Source organism: Schistocerca gregaria, chromosome 8, assembly GCF_023897955.1.
Source record: "Schistocerca gregaria isolate iqSchGreg1 chromosome 8, iqSchGreg1.2, whole genome shotgun sequence".
Classification (NCBI taxonomy): domain Eukaryota; kingdom Metazoa; phylum Arthropoda; class Insecta; order Orthoptera; family Acrididae; genus Schistocerca; species Schistocerca gregaria.
Genome location: NC_064927.1, coordinates 155,670,519 through 155,684,075, shown reverse-complemented (window position 1 = coordinate 155,684,075; position 13,557 = coordinate 155,670,519). Strand labels below are relative to the sequence as shown.

Genomic DNA, 13,557 nt, shown 5'->3' with positions numbered 1-13,557 from the left:
GGGAACGATTGACAACTATGGAGGAAAGAAATACAGTAGAAGAAGAATGGATAGCTTTGAGAGATGAAATAGTGGAGGCAGCAGAGGATCAAGTATGTAGAAAGACGAGGGCTAGAAGAAATCCTTGGGTAACAGAAGATATATTGAATTTAATTGACGAAAGGAGAAAATATAAAAATGCAGTAAATGAAGCAGGCAGAAAGGAATACAAACGTCTAAAAAATGAGATCGACAGAAAGTGCAAAATATCTAAGCAGGGATGACTACAGGACAAATGTAAGGATGGACAGGCATATATCACTAGGCGTAAGACAGATATTGCCTACAGGAAAATTAAAGAGACCTTTGGAGAAAAGAGAACCACTTATATGAATAACAAGAGTTCAGATGGAAACCAAGCTCTAAGCAAAGAAGGGAAAGCAGAAAGATGGAAGGAGTATATAGACGGTCTATACAAGGGCGATGTACTTGAGGACAATATTATGGAAATGGAACGGGATGTAGATGGAGATGAAATGGGAGACATGATACTGCGTGAAGAGTTTGACAGAGCAATGAAAGACCTAAGTCGAAACAAGGGCCCGGAAGTAGATAACATTCCATTAGAACTACTGATAGCATTGGAAGAGCCAGCCCTGGCAAAACTCTACCATCTGGTGAGCATGATGTACGAGATACGCGAAATACCCTCAGACTTCAAGAAGAATATAATAATTCCAATCCCAAAGTGAGCAAGTGTGGACAGATGTATAAATAACTGAACTATCAGTTTAATAAGTCACAGCTGCAGAATGCTAACACGTATTCTTTACAGACGAATGAAAAAAACTGGTAGAAGCCGATATTGGGGAAGATCAGTTTGGATTCCGTAGAAATGTTGGAACAAGTGAGGAAATACTGACATTACGACTTACCTTAGAAGATAGATTAAGGAAAGGCAAACCTACGTTTCTAGCATTTGTAGACTTAGAGATAGCTTTTGACAATGTTGACTGGAATAGTCTCTTTCAGCTTATGTAGGTGGCAGGGATAAAATACATGGAGCAAAAGGCTATTTACAATTTGTACAGAAACCAGATGGCTGTTATAAGAGTCGAGGGGCATGAAAGGGAAGCAGTGGTTGGGAAGGGAGTGAGACAGGGTTATAGTCTCTCCCCGATGTTATTCAATCTGTGTACTGAGCAAGAAGTAAAGGAAACAAAAGAAAAATTTGGAGTAGGAATTAAAATCCATGGAGAAGAAATAAAAACTTTGAGGTTTGCCGATGACATTGTAATTCTGTAAGAGACAACAAAGAACCTGGGAGAGCAGTTGAACGGAACGGGCAGTGTGTTGAAAGGAGAATATAAGATGAACATCAACAAAAGCAAAACGAGGATAATGGAATGTGGTCGAATTAAATCGGGTGATGCTCAGGGAATTAGTTTAGGAAATGAGACACTTCAAGTAGAAATGGGGAGCAAAATAACCGATGACGGTCGAAGTGGAGAGCGTATAAAATGTAGACTGGCAATGTCAAGGAAAGCGTTTCTGAAGAAGAGAAATTTGTTAACATCGTCTATAGATTTGAATGTCAGGTAGTTGTTTCTGAAAGTATTTGTGTGGAGTGTAGCCATCTATGGAAGTGAAACATGGACATTTAACTGTTTAGACAAGAAGAGAATAGAAGCTTTCGAAGTGTGGTGCTACAGAATAATGCTGAAGATTAGATGGGTAGACCATGTAACTAATGAGGAAATTTGTGGCACATCTTGACTAGAAGAAGAGATCGGTTGGCAGGACATGTCTGAGGCATCAAGGGATCACCAGTTTAGTATTTGAGGGAAGTGCGAAGGATAAAAATCGTAGAGGGAGTTCAAGAGATGAATACACTAGGCAGATTCAGAAGGATGTAGGTTGCAGTAGGTACTTCGAGATGAAGAAGCTTGCACTGCATAGGGTAGCATGGAGAGCTGCATCAAACCAGTCTCTGGACTGAAGACAGCAACAACATTTAACAGTTCACTTTTCAAATCCTTTCACAATCCGAATGGGTGAAATTTACTGAGCATATACGCTCATGCTCCACTCAGAACAAATCTACACGTTTACAAGCATTTATTCGTTTTCATTTAGTCACATTGATTTTGGGAAATATATTAAACTTAATTTCTAACGTACTTGGTTGTCTGATGTTGCTAGTACAACTGCCATCGCGAAGCAAACCATTCTTTTTCGTTTAAGAATTTACTCTAAAAAATACCTCAGTACACGGATAATTATGGCTTAACTCTGGACTCAATCGCCAGTCACTAATAAAAATTCAAGCTGCCTTAAACAACCTTGTTTTCGTTCGTAAACTCAGTTATAACACAATATGTTTGAGCAATTGCGAGCAACTGAGCGCTGGTTCGTGACACTATGACGTCAGTGGCGCGCCTTGCTAAAGCGCATACACCTCGCGACCTCTACCGTGTAGTCTACTGTCCGTGGTTCCAACTACCAAGTGCGCGAGGCCATTATGAAGTGTTCAGTAGCGCACTGAGGGAGAACTTTACTTCGGAATAGGAATGCCGAATGGTCCGTGGCTTTTTCTGGAGTGGATGAACTTTAAAATTTGTCAGTATCATCAAAGACCTGAATCTGATACAGTTAGGCGTGTTTTTTTGTTGTTTGAAATGAATAAAGGAAGTAAACGGACGCCATCTTTTTATTACCAAAGAACGTGATCATGCCTTGCACTTCCCCTGTCCGCCGTAAAAGGTGAGAGGCTACAGGAAGTTCTACACCAGCGGTTCCCGTACCATGGACCGTGGCCCACTTACGGGCTGTGGGAAGCGTGGTAGTGGGCCGTGACTGGTGGCCGAGAGTCCAAGATAAGATAAAAATTATTGGGAGTTTCAGGGGTTTAACTCGTCAGTAGTCAAGGTCAGCGAGTACAGAATGAAAAAAGAGTTGAAACGCATGGCACTAATTTATCTTAAATGTTGAAAATGATCAATATCGTGCGCCACCAGGCGGCTGTAAGTACACTACAGGGCTGGCGCGCGGCCCTGCTCATGGCGTAAACACACAATGCGCCACAATCAGATCGTAATTTGTCGAAGGAGCAGATTAGTTTTTAACGTCCAGTCGACAATGAGGTAATTACAGACCGATGTAGGGAAATCACGGAAAATCTAAATCAGGATGGCCGTACGCGGGTTTCAACAGTCGTCCTACGGAACGCGAAAAAAAAAAGTAAGTTTCGAATGCCTATGAGCACTATGGGATTTAACACCTGAGGCCATCAGTTCCCTAGAACTTAGAACTACTTTAACCTAACTAACCTAAGAACATCACACACATCCATGCCCGAGGCAGGATTCGAACCTGCGACCGTAGCAGCAGCGCGGTTCCGGACTGAAACGCCGAGAACCGCTCGGCCACAGCAGCCGGCTCCGAACGCGAGATCATTGTGCTAACCGCTAAACTACCTCGCTCGGTAGAATTTGTCGAGCTAGTAGTTTCTCGGATACAGTTATCACAAGAATAACTCGCTTGATTTTTGCTCATTTAATATCCTGAAACAGGAAGAACGGTTGGTGTTTTACGTCCCGTCCGCAGCTAAGATTACGAGTGACATAGCTTTGCTTGGATTTCTTACTACTGGAAGGGAAGGAAGCAACCATCCCCCCATTTGCATGAAAAGACCTGAGTGACCGCAGGAAATCGATATCTGGATGCATGGCCGGAGAATCGAACCCAGGTCTCTGGAATGTGAGTACACCTCTTTGCTCAGTCCCCGTGGATATATAGCTGAATTACTGCTCACTGAGACACTCGATGGGCTTTTCGACAAAATAAGTGAACGACCCTTTCAAAGCATATTTTTCGGAAAAATAAGTACAGGAATGGTTTGAACGCAGATAGCGATTTGAGACTAAATGTACTAGTTTTCATCCAGATATTGATTCTCTCGAGGGTGACAAACAATATCAAAAATAACATTGTGTTCTTTTTAACGCTGACCACTCGACTTTTGAGTTTTTATCTAGTTGTGGCAGCGAAGTGAGCGTCCGAGGGTCACTCCAAAAGAAATGCACACTATTTTTGTAAAAATACAGTTTTCATTCTGCATGTGTGAAAGTTTCACAGTGTGTAGATACATCCATCCCGCTCGTTTTCAAACTTAGTTCAACCTGTTCCCGTGAGTGGCACCGTCACAGCATGCCTTCAAGATGGCTGCTACACTTGACGTTCGTCAGAAGCAACGTGCTGTCATAGAATTCCTGTTCTGTCAAAACAAGACAGTGGGAAACATCCACAAGAGGTCGAAAAAAGTGTATGGAGCTGGTGCTATCGATCGCAGTACAGTTAGTCGGTGGGCAAGCAGGTTACGTGATGGGCACGGCAATAGTGAGGATTGTCCTCGCAGCGGCAGGCCTCGTACAGCACACACTCCAGACGATGTGCAGAGAGTTAACGAATTGGTGACTGCTGACAGACACATCATAGTGAACGAATTGGGAAACTGGAAGACTCTCTTCGTGGGACAAGGTTTGAAGATGATGACTCCCTTGTGCATGCTGCCAAACAGTGGCTCCAACAGGTTGGTACAGACTTTTACCGTGCGGGTATACAGGCGCTGGTTCCAAGATGGCGTAAGGCAGTTGAGAGGGATGGAAATTATGTGCAGAAATGAAAATATTGTTCCTAAAGGATGTACTACACACTATAAAACTTTCAAACATGTAGAATAAAAGATGGATTTTTTTAAATAAAATAGTGTGCATTTCTTCTGGAGTGACCCTCGTAAAAAAATGGTTGTTTATAAAAGAACATAATTTTTTTCCGTCTTTCTCGTTCAGTATTGTTTACTAATTAGGCCTACTTATTCACACACGCGCGCGCACACACACACACACACACACACACACACACACACACACACACACACACATTTACAATTTTACTTGTATATTTACTCGCAGGCTTTCTACGCATTTTCACAAAATAGGTGTTCCGCACAGTTGAAAAGGTTTGGAACCGCTGATCTAGAAGGTTATGGCTGGTCAGATAATGCCAGCTGACATGTAGCTCGCGGGCAGGGATACCGACAACAGCATCCTTACATGATACACAAAGTATCCTCCGCCACACACCTAAGGTGGCTTGCGTAGTATGGGTGTAGACGTAGGTAAATTTAGAGCAGATACTTGGTCAGATACCTCAAGTGAGGAAGGGGACTTTGGTTAGACATCTGGCGCAGTGGGCTGCTGTGTACTTACGACTGAAGGGATCGCGTGGTGGTCCTCATGCTCCTGGCGCGCCGGAACTGGTGGCCCGGAGGCGCGGGCAGGAGCATGCCTGCGGGGGCGGGCCCGCCCCCAGGGCCCGGGGGCAGCAGCGCCGACGGCGCCAGCACCAGCGGGGGCGGCAGGCGGGCGGCGCGCGGCCGGCGCGTGCACGCGTAGCAGCAGACGCGCCAGTACAGGAAGCGGAACGAGTGCGCCATGATGTCGCCGATGTTGGACAGGCACAGCAGCATCAGCGGGATGCCCAGGATCGCGTAGAAGATGGTCACCACCTTCCCCCAGTGCGTCTTGGGCGCGATGTGCCCGTAGCCTGCCAACACACGTCCAGACGCTAAGTTTAGTATGTTATAAAACTACAGCCATGCTTCTCTAAAGGCGCCAGCAGAAGATCAGACATGTTCGTCAAATTCACCCTTTGCATTCGACATGTTTGTCAAACAAGCTCGCAGACGTTTAATACAGCCTAATTGAAACTTTCTGGCAGATTAAAACTGTGTGCCGGAGGGAGTCTCGCACTCGGGAGCTTTGACTTTCGCGGGCAAGTCCTCTACCGTCTGAGCTACCCAAGTACGACTCACGCCCCGTCCTCACAGCTTTGCTTTCGCCAGTACTTCGTCTCCTACTTTCCAAACTTCACAGAAGCTCGTCTACGAAACCTTGGAGAACTAGCACTCCTGGAAGAAAGGATATTGCGGAGACATGGCTTAGCCACAGCCTGGGGGCTGTTTTCAGAATGAGATTTTCACTCTGCAGCGGAGTGTGCGCTGATATGAAACTTTCTGACCGTTTAAAACTGTATGCTGGACCGAGATTCGAACTCGGGACCTTTGCTTTTCGGGGGCAAGTGCTATCTGAGCTACGCAAGCATGACTCACGACCCGTCGTCACAGCTTCAATTCTGCCAGTACCTCATCTCCTACCTTCCAAACTTCACAGAAGCTCTTCTGCGAACCTGCAGAACTAGCACTCCTGGAAGAAAGGATATTGCAGACACATGGCTCATTCTGTATAGCGTAATTTTTGAAGAAGCTGTCACGTTTTGTGTATCGAGGCGCAAAGTATTTTCAATCTTCGTATCTGTTCCAATTGGCAGGTAATTCAAAGATACAGACAATATTTCGGCAAGCTACTGGGTATTGTTTGACAAACGCTTCTGTAAACGATCAAACTTCTTAGTCAAATTGCCTGTCAGTCAAAATTTCTTTCAAACACGTCAGACGCCATCTATTTTTGACAAACACACCGAACAAAGCAGCATACTGGCAAATAATTTTACAAATACGTGAAATTTGACAAATGTTCTGATGGTCAACAGGAACCGTAACGGAAACTACTGTAAAAATGCCCTCTTTACTTACGTGGGGCCAATAGCCCCATCCCCGATTCTTCAAAAAATCAATCTCCTACGTAAAAAAGTTTAGAAAAGATGGGATTTTCGTTTAAAGTTTGGTGGAAGACAGTAAGTGCTGTCATTATCAAACACTGGATGAGTATAGTCTAGGTAATTTGCGCTCGGTTTTAAGGAAAGCTAGTATTTCACGGATCTCAATGTATATGACGGAATTTCTCCAGAACTAGGTGTTGTCCATAAATGTAGTTTTGCAGTTGCATTCAGTGGTATATGTGGATACTGTTTGCAAAGTGTATTGCCACTGGAGAGTGTAGTAAAGAAGTAATAAATTAAAGCAACGTACCTAATATTGAAGCTTTACTGCATGAAGAGCGAAAGTGTTTTTTTTTGGGGTCATCAGTCTACTGACTGGTTTGATGCGGCCCGCCACGAATTCCTCCTCTGTGCTAACCTCTTCATCTCAGAGTAGCACTTGCAACCTACGTCCTCAATTATTTGCTTGACGTATTCCAATCTCTGTCTTCCTCTACAGTTTTTGCCCCCTACAGCTCCCTCTAGTACCATGGAAGTCATTCCCTCGTGTCTTAGCAGATGTCCTACCATCCTGTCCTTTCTCCTTATCAGTGTTTTCCACATATTCCTTTCCTCTCCGATTCTGCGCAGAACCTCCTCATTCCTTACCTTATCAGTCCACCTAATTTTCAACATTCGTCTATAGCACCACATCTCAAATGCTTCGATTCTCTTCTGTTCCGGTTTTCCTACAGTCCATGTTTCACTACCATATAATGCTGTACTCGAGACGTACATCCTCAGAAATTTCTTCCTCAAATTAAGGCCGGTATTTGATATTAGTAGACTTCTCTTTGCCAGAAATGCCCTTTTTGCCATAGCGAGTCTGCTTTTGATGTCCTCCTTGCTCCGTCCGTCATTGGTTATTTTACTGCCTAGGAAGCATAATTCCTTAACTTCATTGACTTCGTGACCATCAATCCTGATGTTAAGTTTCTCACTGTTCTCATTTCTACTACTTCTCATTACCTTCGTCTTTCTCCGATTTACTCTCAAACCATACTGTGTACTCATTAGACTGTTCATTCCGTCCTCGATGTACAGATTGAAGAGTAGGGGCGAAAGGCTACAGCCTTGTCTTACACCCGTCTTAATACGAGCACTTCGTTTTTGATCGTCCACTCTTATTATTCCCTCTTGGTTGTTGTACATATTGTATATGACCCGTCTCTCCCTATAGCTTACCCCTACTTTTTTCAGAATCTAGAACAGCTAGCACCATTTTCTATTGTCGAACGCTTTTTCCAGATCGATAAATCCTATGAACGTGTCTTGATTTTTCTTCAGCCTTGCTTCCATTATTAGCCGTAACGTCAGAATTGCCTCTCTCGTGCCTTTACTTTTCCTAAAGCCAAACTGATCGTCACCTAGCGCATTCTCAATTTTCTTTTCCATTCTTCTGTATATTATTCTTGTAAGCAGCATGAGCTGTTAAGCTGATTGTGCGATAATTCTCGCACTTGTCAGCTCTTGCCGTCTTCGGAATTGTGTGGATGATGCTTTTCCGAAAGTCAGATGGTATATCGCCAGACTCATATATTCTACACACCGACGTGAATAGTCGTTTTGTTGCCACTTCCCCTAATTATTTTAGAAAGTGTAGTAAGTGATAAACTTTTTTCATTTCATTGCTTTGTAGGGAGTATCAACGGAAGAAGTTTCAAGATTTGAAACTGTTTGTAACATTTTTTGGAAGTCGCTAATTGCTCTCATACGCAAATATTGGATAAATATAGTCTGAGCGATTTGATCTTTGTGAGTTACGAATGCTTCATGACATATACAGTTTCTAACTTTAATGCTTGACTTACTGTGTTAAATATTTAACTTAAGATTACACCTCTCAGCGAACAGATTATGACAGTATTTTAAATTTTAAAATTTGGTCATTAATTATACGAAATACCGAAAATCAATATAGTTGCCCCTGACAGCCGTTAAATAGGCAACTTGCAACTGGTCCTGGGTTCCGAGGTGGTCGCTGAGTAATATAGGTAATGCCTGCTAGTATCATCTGCTCGGATCTAACAAACAAGGTACTTCCTTAGACGTCACGGAAGAGAGACTTCTTAAAACGCTGGACATATACGTCCACATATACATTCCGTCCGTAAGCCATATTAAGAGTCGGCCGCTGTGGACGAGCGGTTCTAGGTGCTTCAGTCCGAAACCGCGCCGCTGCTACGGTCGCAGGTTCGAATCCTGCCTCGGGCATGTATGTGTGTGATGTCCTTAGGTTAGTTAGGTTTAGGTAGTTCTAAGTCTAGGAGACTGATGACCTCTGATGTTAAGCCCCATAGCGCGTAGAGCCATTTGAACTTTTTTTTTTTTTTTTTTTTTTTTTTTTTTTTTTTTTTTTTTTGCAATTTCTCGCCGTAGGGCTTGGTAACTGTAGTATCCAGTGCGGAAGTATTATCGTTTGCAACAATTCTATACAACGTACAACTCTTATTCCTGCGTTAGTCATTACATTGTAGCAGACCATGAAACATGGCAGCTCCATTGTCGATCTGCACTAAGGAGGAATTGAGGGCAGTGGTTTACTTTTTGTTTGCGGAAGGTGGTCAGGATTCAGCGTATTCCATGTTACACGAGAGGTTAAATTTTCGGGAACTGTTTGCAAGGTGGGTACCGTAAGGCGCAGAGGATGGACATCTCTCTTAATCATTTGGCCCGTTATCCTCGCGAGGGAGACAGATTTTTACAGTAAATCGTTACTGTAGACGAAACGTGGGTGCATAATCACGAACCGGAAATCAAGCCTGCGAGCATGGTTTGGAAACGCTCTGCGTCACCAGAAGTTAAGAAATTAAACGTCAAACATCAGCTGGGAAGATTTATGTTAACATGGAGGGTGCGGTAGCCGTTCATTTCACCCAAAGAGGCGAAACTGTGAACAGTGAGATCTATTGTGATGTGTTACAAACTAAACTGAAACGTGTAATCACATCCAAACGTAGCGAAAAAGTGTCATCTTGTAGCAAGATAAAGCTCGGCCACATTCTGCCAAACGGACGGCCGAAACAATAAAGGAGTTAGGATTCGAATTGCTGGAACACCCGCCATACAGTCCAGACCTCGCTCCAAGCGATTACCTCATGTTTGGACGATTAAAGGGAGAGCTCGAGGGAAGAAGATTTGAAACTGATGCAGAAGTCATTGATGCGATACAAAACTTGTTACAGTTGCAACCAAAAAACTTTTTTCCAACGAAATCATAAAACTTGCGAAACGTTGGAAAAAGAGCGTTAAAGTTCATGGAGGTTATGAAGAAAAATAATGTGTTTCAAATTTCTATCATTAGTATATATATTTCATTTCTCAAAAGTTCCTTCACTTTTGTATTTTCTTTCATATATTATGGGTTAATGGAAGATTTATTGTAGAGAGGAAAGGAATTGATTTTTACATTGTTACGATTATACTCTTTGCGAAGAATGGATTACAGGTAATGATTAAATTTGTTTTATTTGAAGCAGAGGTTTGATAATGTACTATTCTTGGTTTGTCAGGTATTCAGATCAGGAATCTTTTTGTTTTTCATTTTTTTGTTAGGATTTGTCGATCACTGTGAGAGAAGAGGATTAAGAACTAAATTTTGGTTTATACATGTGAAGTTTAATTACTGTAACTCTTGGTCTATAATTACGTGATTTCAGAGAAAGTTTAGAAGTTTTATTAAATATTATTAAGTAAAATGACATGAAATTGCTACTGAGCTCATTTAACAGTCATTGTGCACATCCCAACAGTCAACTGATTTTCAGTTTATTTAAAATCATTACCAAAAACTATGAACCAAAAATGATAGCAGTATTTTAGAGAACGCATTACACCTCTGCCTATCTCAGTAGTTATATTTTGCATCTCCGTTATCGAGACGCAATGTAGCTACGAGAGCAGTTTGTACGGCGTTATCCAGTTCCGCCAAGGTAACCCACATAGCGTGAAAATAGATTCTTTCTTTAATTAAATTTCACAGGGGCCAACTTCAGTTTCAAAGTAATCTGTTTTTCATCAAAGTTAGTAGTCATATTCTGTGATAGCAATAAGTTCCAGACAGGACATGATGTTCTTAGAATTCTCGCACTTATATTTATCTATGCATTCTCGCAGCTGAATTTTGTCTCAGGGTTAACGCAAGCTGTCAGCTTCAAGGTCTGGTATACACACCATTCAAAACAGAAAGCGCGAAGTTTAGCATGTAACGGATAATTTAACATTATATACACACTTTCTCTAAAGTAAATTTAAACAGATAACGTTCAGACTTTATCTACATCTACATGGATACCCTGCAAATCACATTTAAGTGCCTGGCAGAGGGTTCATCGAACCATCTTCACAATTCTCTATTATTCCAATCCCGTATAGCGCGCGGAAAGAATGAACACCTATATCTGTCCGTACGAGCTCCGATTTCCCTTATTTTATTGTGGTGAGCGTTTCTCCCTATGTAGCTCGGTGTCAGCAAAATATTTTCGCATTCGGAGGAGAAAGTTGGTGATTGGAATTTCGTGAGAATATTTTGCGATAATACAAAACGTGCTGCCTTTCTTTGAACTTTTTCGATGTACTCCGTCGGTCCTACCTGGTAAGGACCCCACACTGCGCAGGAATATTCTAAAAGAGGACGGACAAGCGTAGTGTAGGCAGTCTCCATAGTAGGTCTGTTACATTTTCTAAGTGTCCTGCCAATAAAACATTTTCTGTGTGTTCTTTCCAATTTAAGTTGTTCGTAACTGTAACACCCAAGTATTTAGTTGAATTTATGGCTTTTAGATTAGACTGATTTATCGTTTAATCGAAGTTTAACGAGTTCCTTTTAGCACTCATGTGGATGACCTCACACTTTTCGTTATTTAGGGTCAACTGCCAATTTTCCCACCATTCAGATATTTTCCTAAATCGTTTTGCAGTTTGTTTTGATCCTCTTATGACTTTACTAGTCGATAAACGACAGCGTCATCTGCAAACAACCGAAGACGGCTGCTCAGATTGTCTCCCAAATCGTTTATATAGATAAGGAACAGTAAAGTGCCTATAAGACTACCTTGGGGAACGCCTGAATACACTTCTGTTTTACTCGATGACTTTCCGTCAGTTACTACGAACTGTGGCCTCTCTGACGGGAAATAACAAATTCAGTCGCATAACTGAGACTATGTTCCATAAGCACGCAATTTTACTACGAGCCGCTTGTGTGGTACAGTGTCAAAAGCCTTCCGGAAATCCAGGAATACTGCATCGATCTGAAATCCCTTGTTAATAGCACTCAGCACTTCACGTGAATGAAGAGCTAGTTGTGTTTCACAGGAACGATTTTTTCTACACCCATGTTGACTGTGTGTCAATAAACCGTTTCTTTCGGGCTAATTCATAATGTTCGAACACAATATATGCTCTAAAATCCTGCTGCATATCGACGTTAACGATATGGGCCTGTAGTTTAGTGGATTACTCCCACTACCTTTCTTGAATATTGGTGTGACCTGTGCAACTTTCCAGTCTTTAGGTACCGATCTTTCGTCGAGCGAACGGTTGTATATGATTGTTAAGTATGGAGCTGATGCATCAGCATACTCCGAAAGGAACCTAATTGGTATACAGTCTGGACCAGAAGTGATTTGAGTTGCTTCACTACGCCGAGGGTATTTACTTCTACGCTACTCGTGTTGGCAGCTGTTCTCGATTCGAATTCTGGAATATTTATTTCGTCTTCTTTTGTGAAGGATTTCGGAAGCCTGTATTTAGTAAATCTGCTTTGGCAGCACTGTCTTCGATAGTATCTCCATTTGCATCGCGCAGAGAGGGCATTGATTGTTTCTTGCCGCTAACATACTTCACACACGGCCAGAATGTCTTTGGATTTTCTGCCAGATTTCGAGACAAAGTTTCGTTGTGGAAACTGTTATAGGCGTCTCGCATTGAACTCCGCGCTAAGTTTCGAGCTTCTGTAAAGGATCGCCAATCTTGGGCATTTTGCGTTTGTTTAAATTTAGCATGTTTGTTTCGTTGTTTCTGCAACAGTGTTCTAACCCGTTTGGTGTACCAAGGAGAATCAGCTCCGTCGTTTGTTAGTTTATTTGGTATAAACCTCTCAATTGTGAACCGACACTATTTCTTTGAATTTAAGCCACATCTGGTCTACATCTCCGTCGTTCGTTAATTTATCTGGTATAAATCTCTCAACTGCTGCCGATACTATTTCTTTGAATCTAAGCCACATCTGGTCTACACTTATATTATTAATTTGGAATGAGTGGAGATTGTCTGTCGGGAAGGTGTCCAGTGAATTTGTCTGCTTTTTTGAATAGATATATTTTTCACTTCTTTTTTTTAAGGATTTGGGGATTACAATATCCAGTCTCGCTACGACAACTCTGTGTTCACTAAACCCTGAATCGCTTTTGATGCTCGTTATTAACTCAGGATTATTTCTTGCTAAAAGGTCAAGCGAGTATTCAGAACCGTTTACTATTCGCGTGGGCTCATGAACTAACTGCTCGAAATAATTTTCCGAGAATGCGTTTAGCACAATTTCGGATGATATTTTATGCGTAGCTCCGGAATTAACCATATATTTTCGCCAACATATCGAGAGTAAATTAAAGTCACCACCAACTATTATCGTATGAGTCGTGTTCGTGTTTGAAATCAAACTCAAGTTTTCTTTGAACCTTTCAGCAACTGTATCATCTGAACTGAAAGGTCGCTAAAAGGATCCAATTATTTTTTTATTCCGGTTGCCAACAATGACCTCTGCCCATATTAACTCACAGGAATTATCTACTTCAATTTTGCGACAAGTTAAACTACTTCTAACAGCAACAAACACGGCACCGCCAACCGTGTTTA

At 42.1% G+C, this 13,557-nt stretch overlaps 1 protein-coding gene across 1 annotated transcript in view; it reads right to left on the bottom strand.

The window, feature by feature from the left end:
* LOC126284273 (uncharacterized) overlaps positions 1 to 13,557 on the bottom strand; it is a 626,414-nt gene that overhangs the window by 103,217 nt on the left and 509,640 nt on the right. The window contains exon 3 of the mRNA XM_049983089.1: positions 5,250 to 5,586. Within this exon, the coding sequence (XP_049839046.1) occupies positions 5,250 to 5,586 (337 nt within the window). The remainder of the gene's footprint in view (positions 1 to 5,249; positions 5,587 to 13,557) is intronic.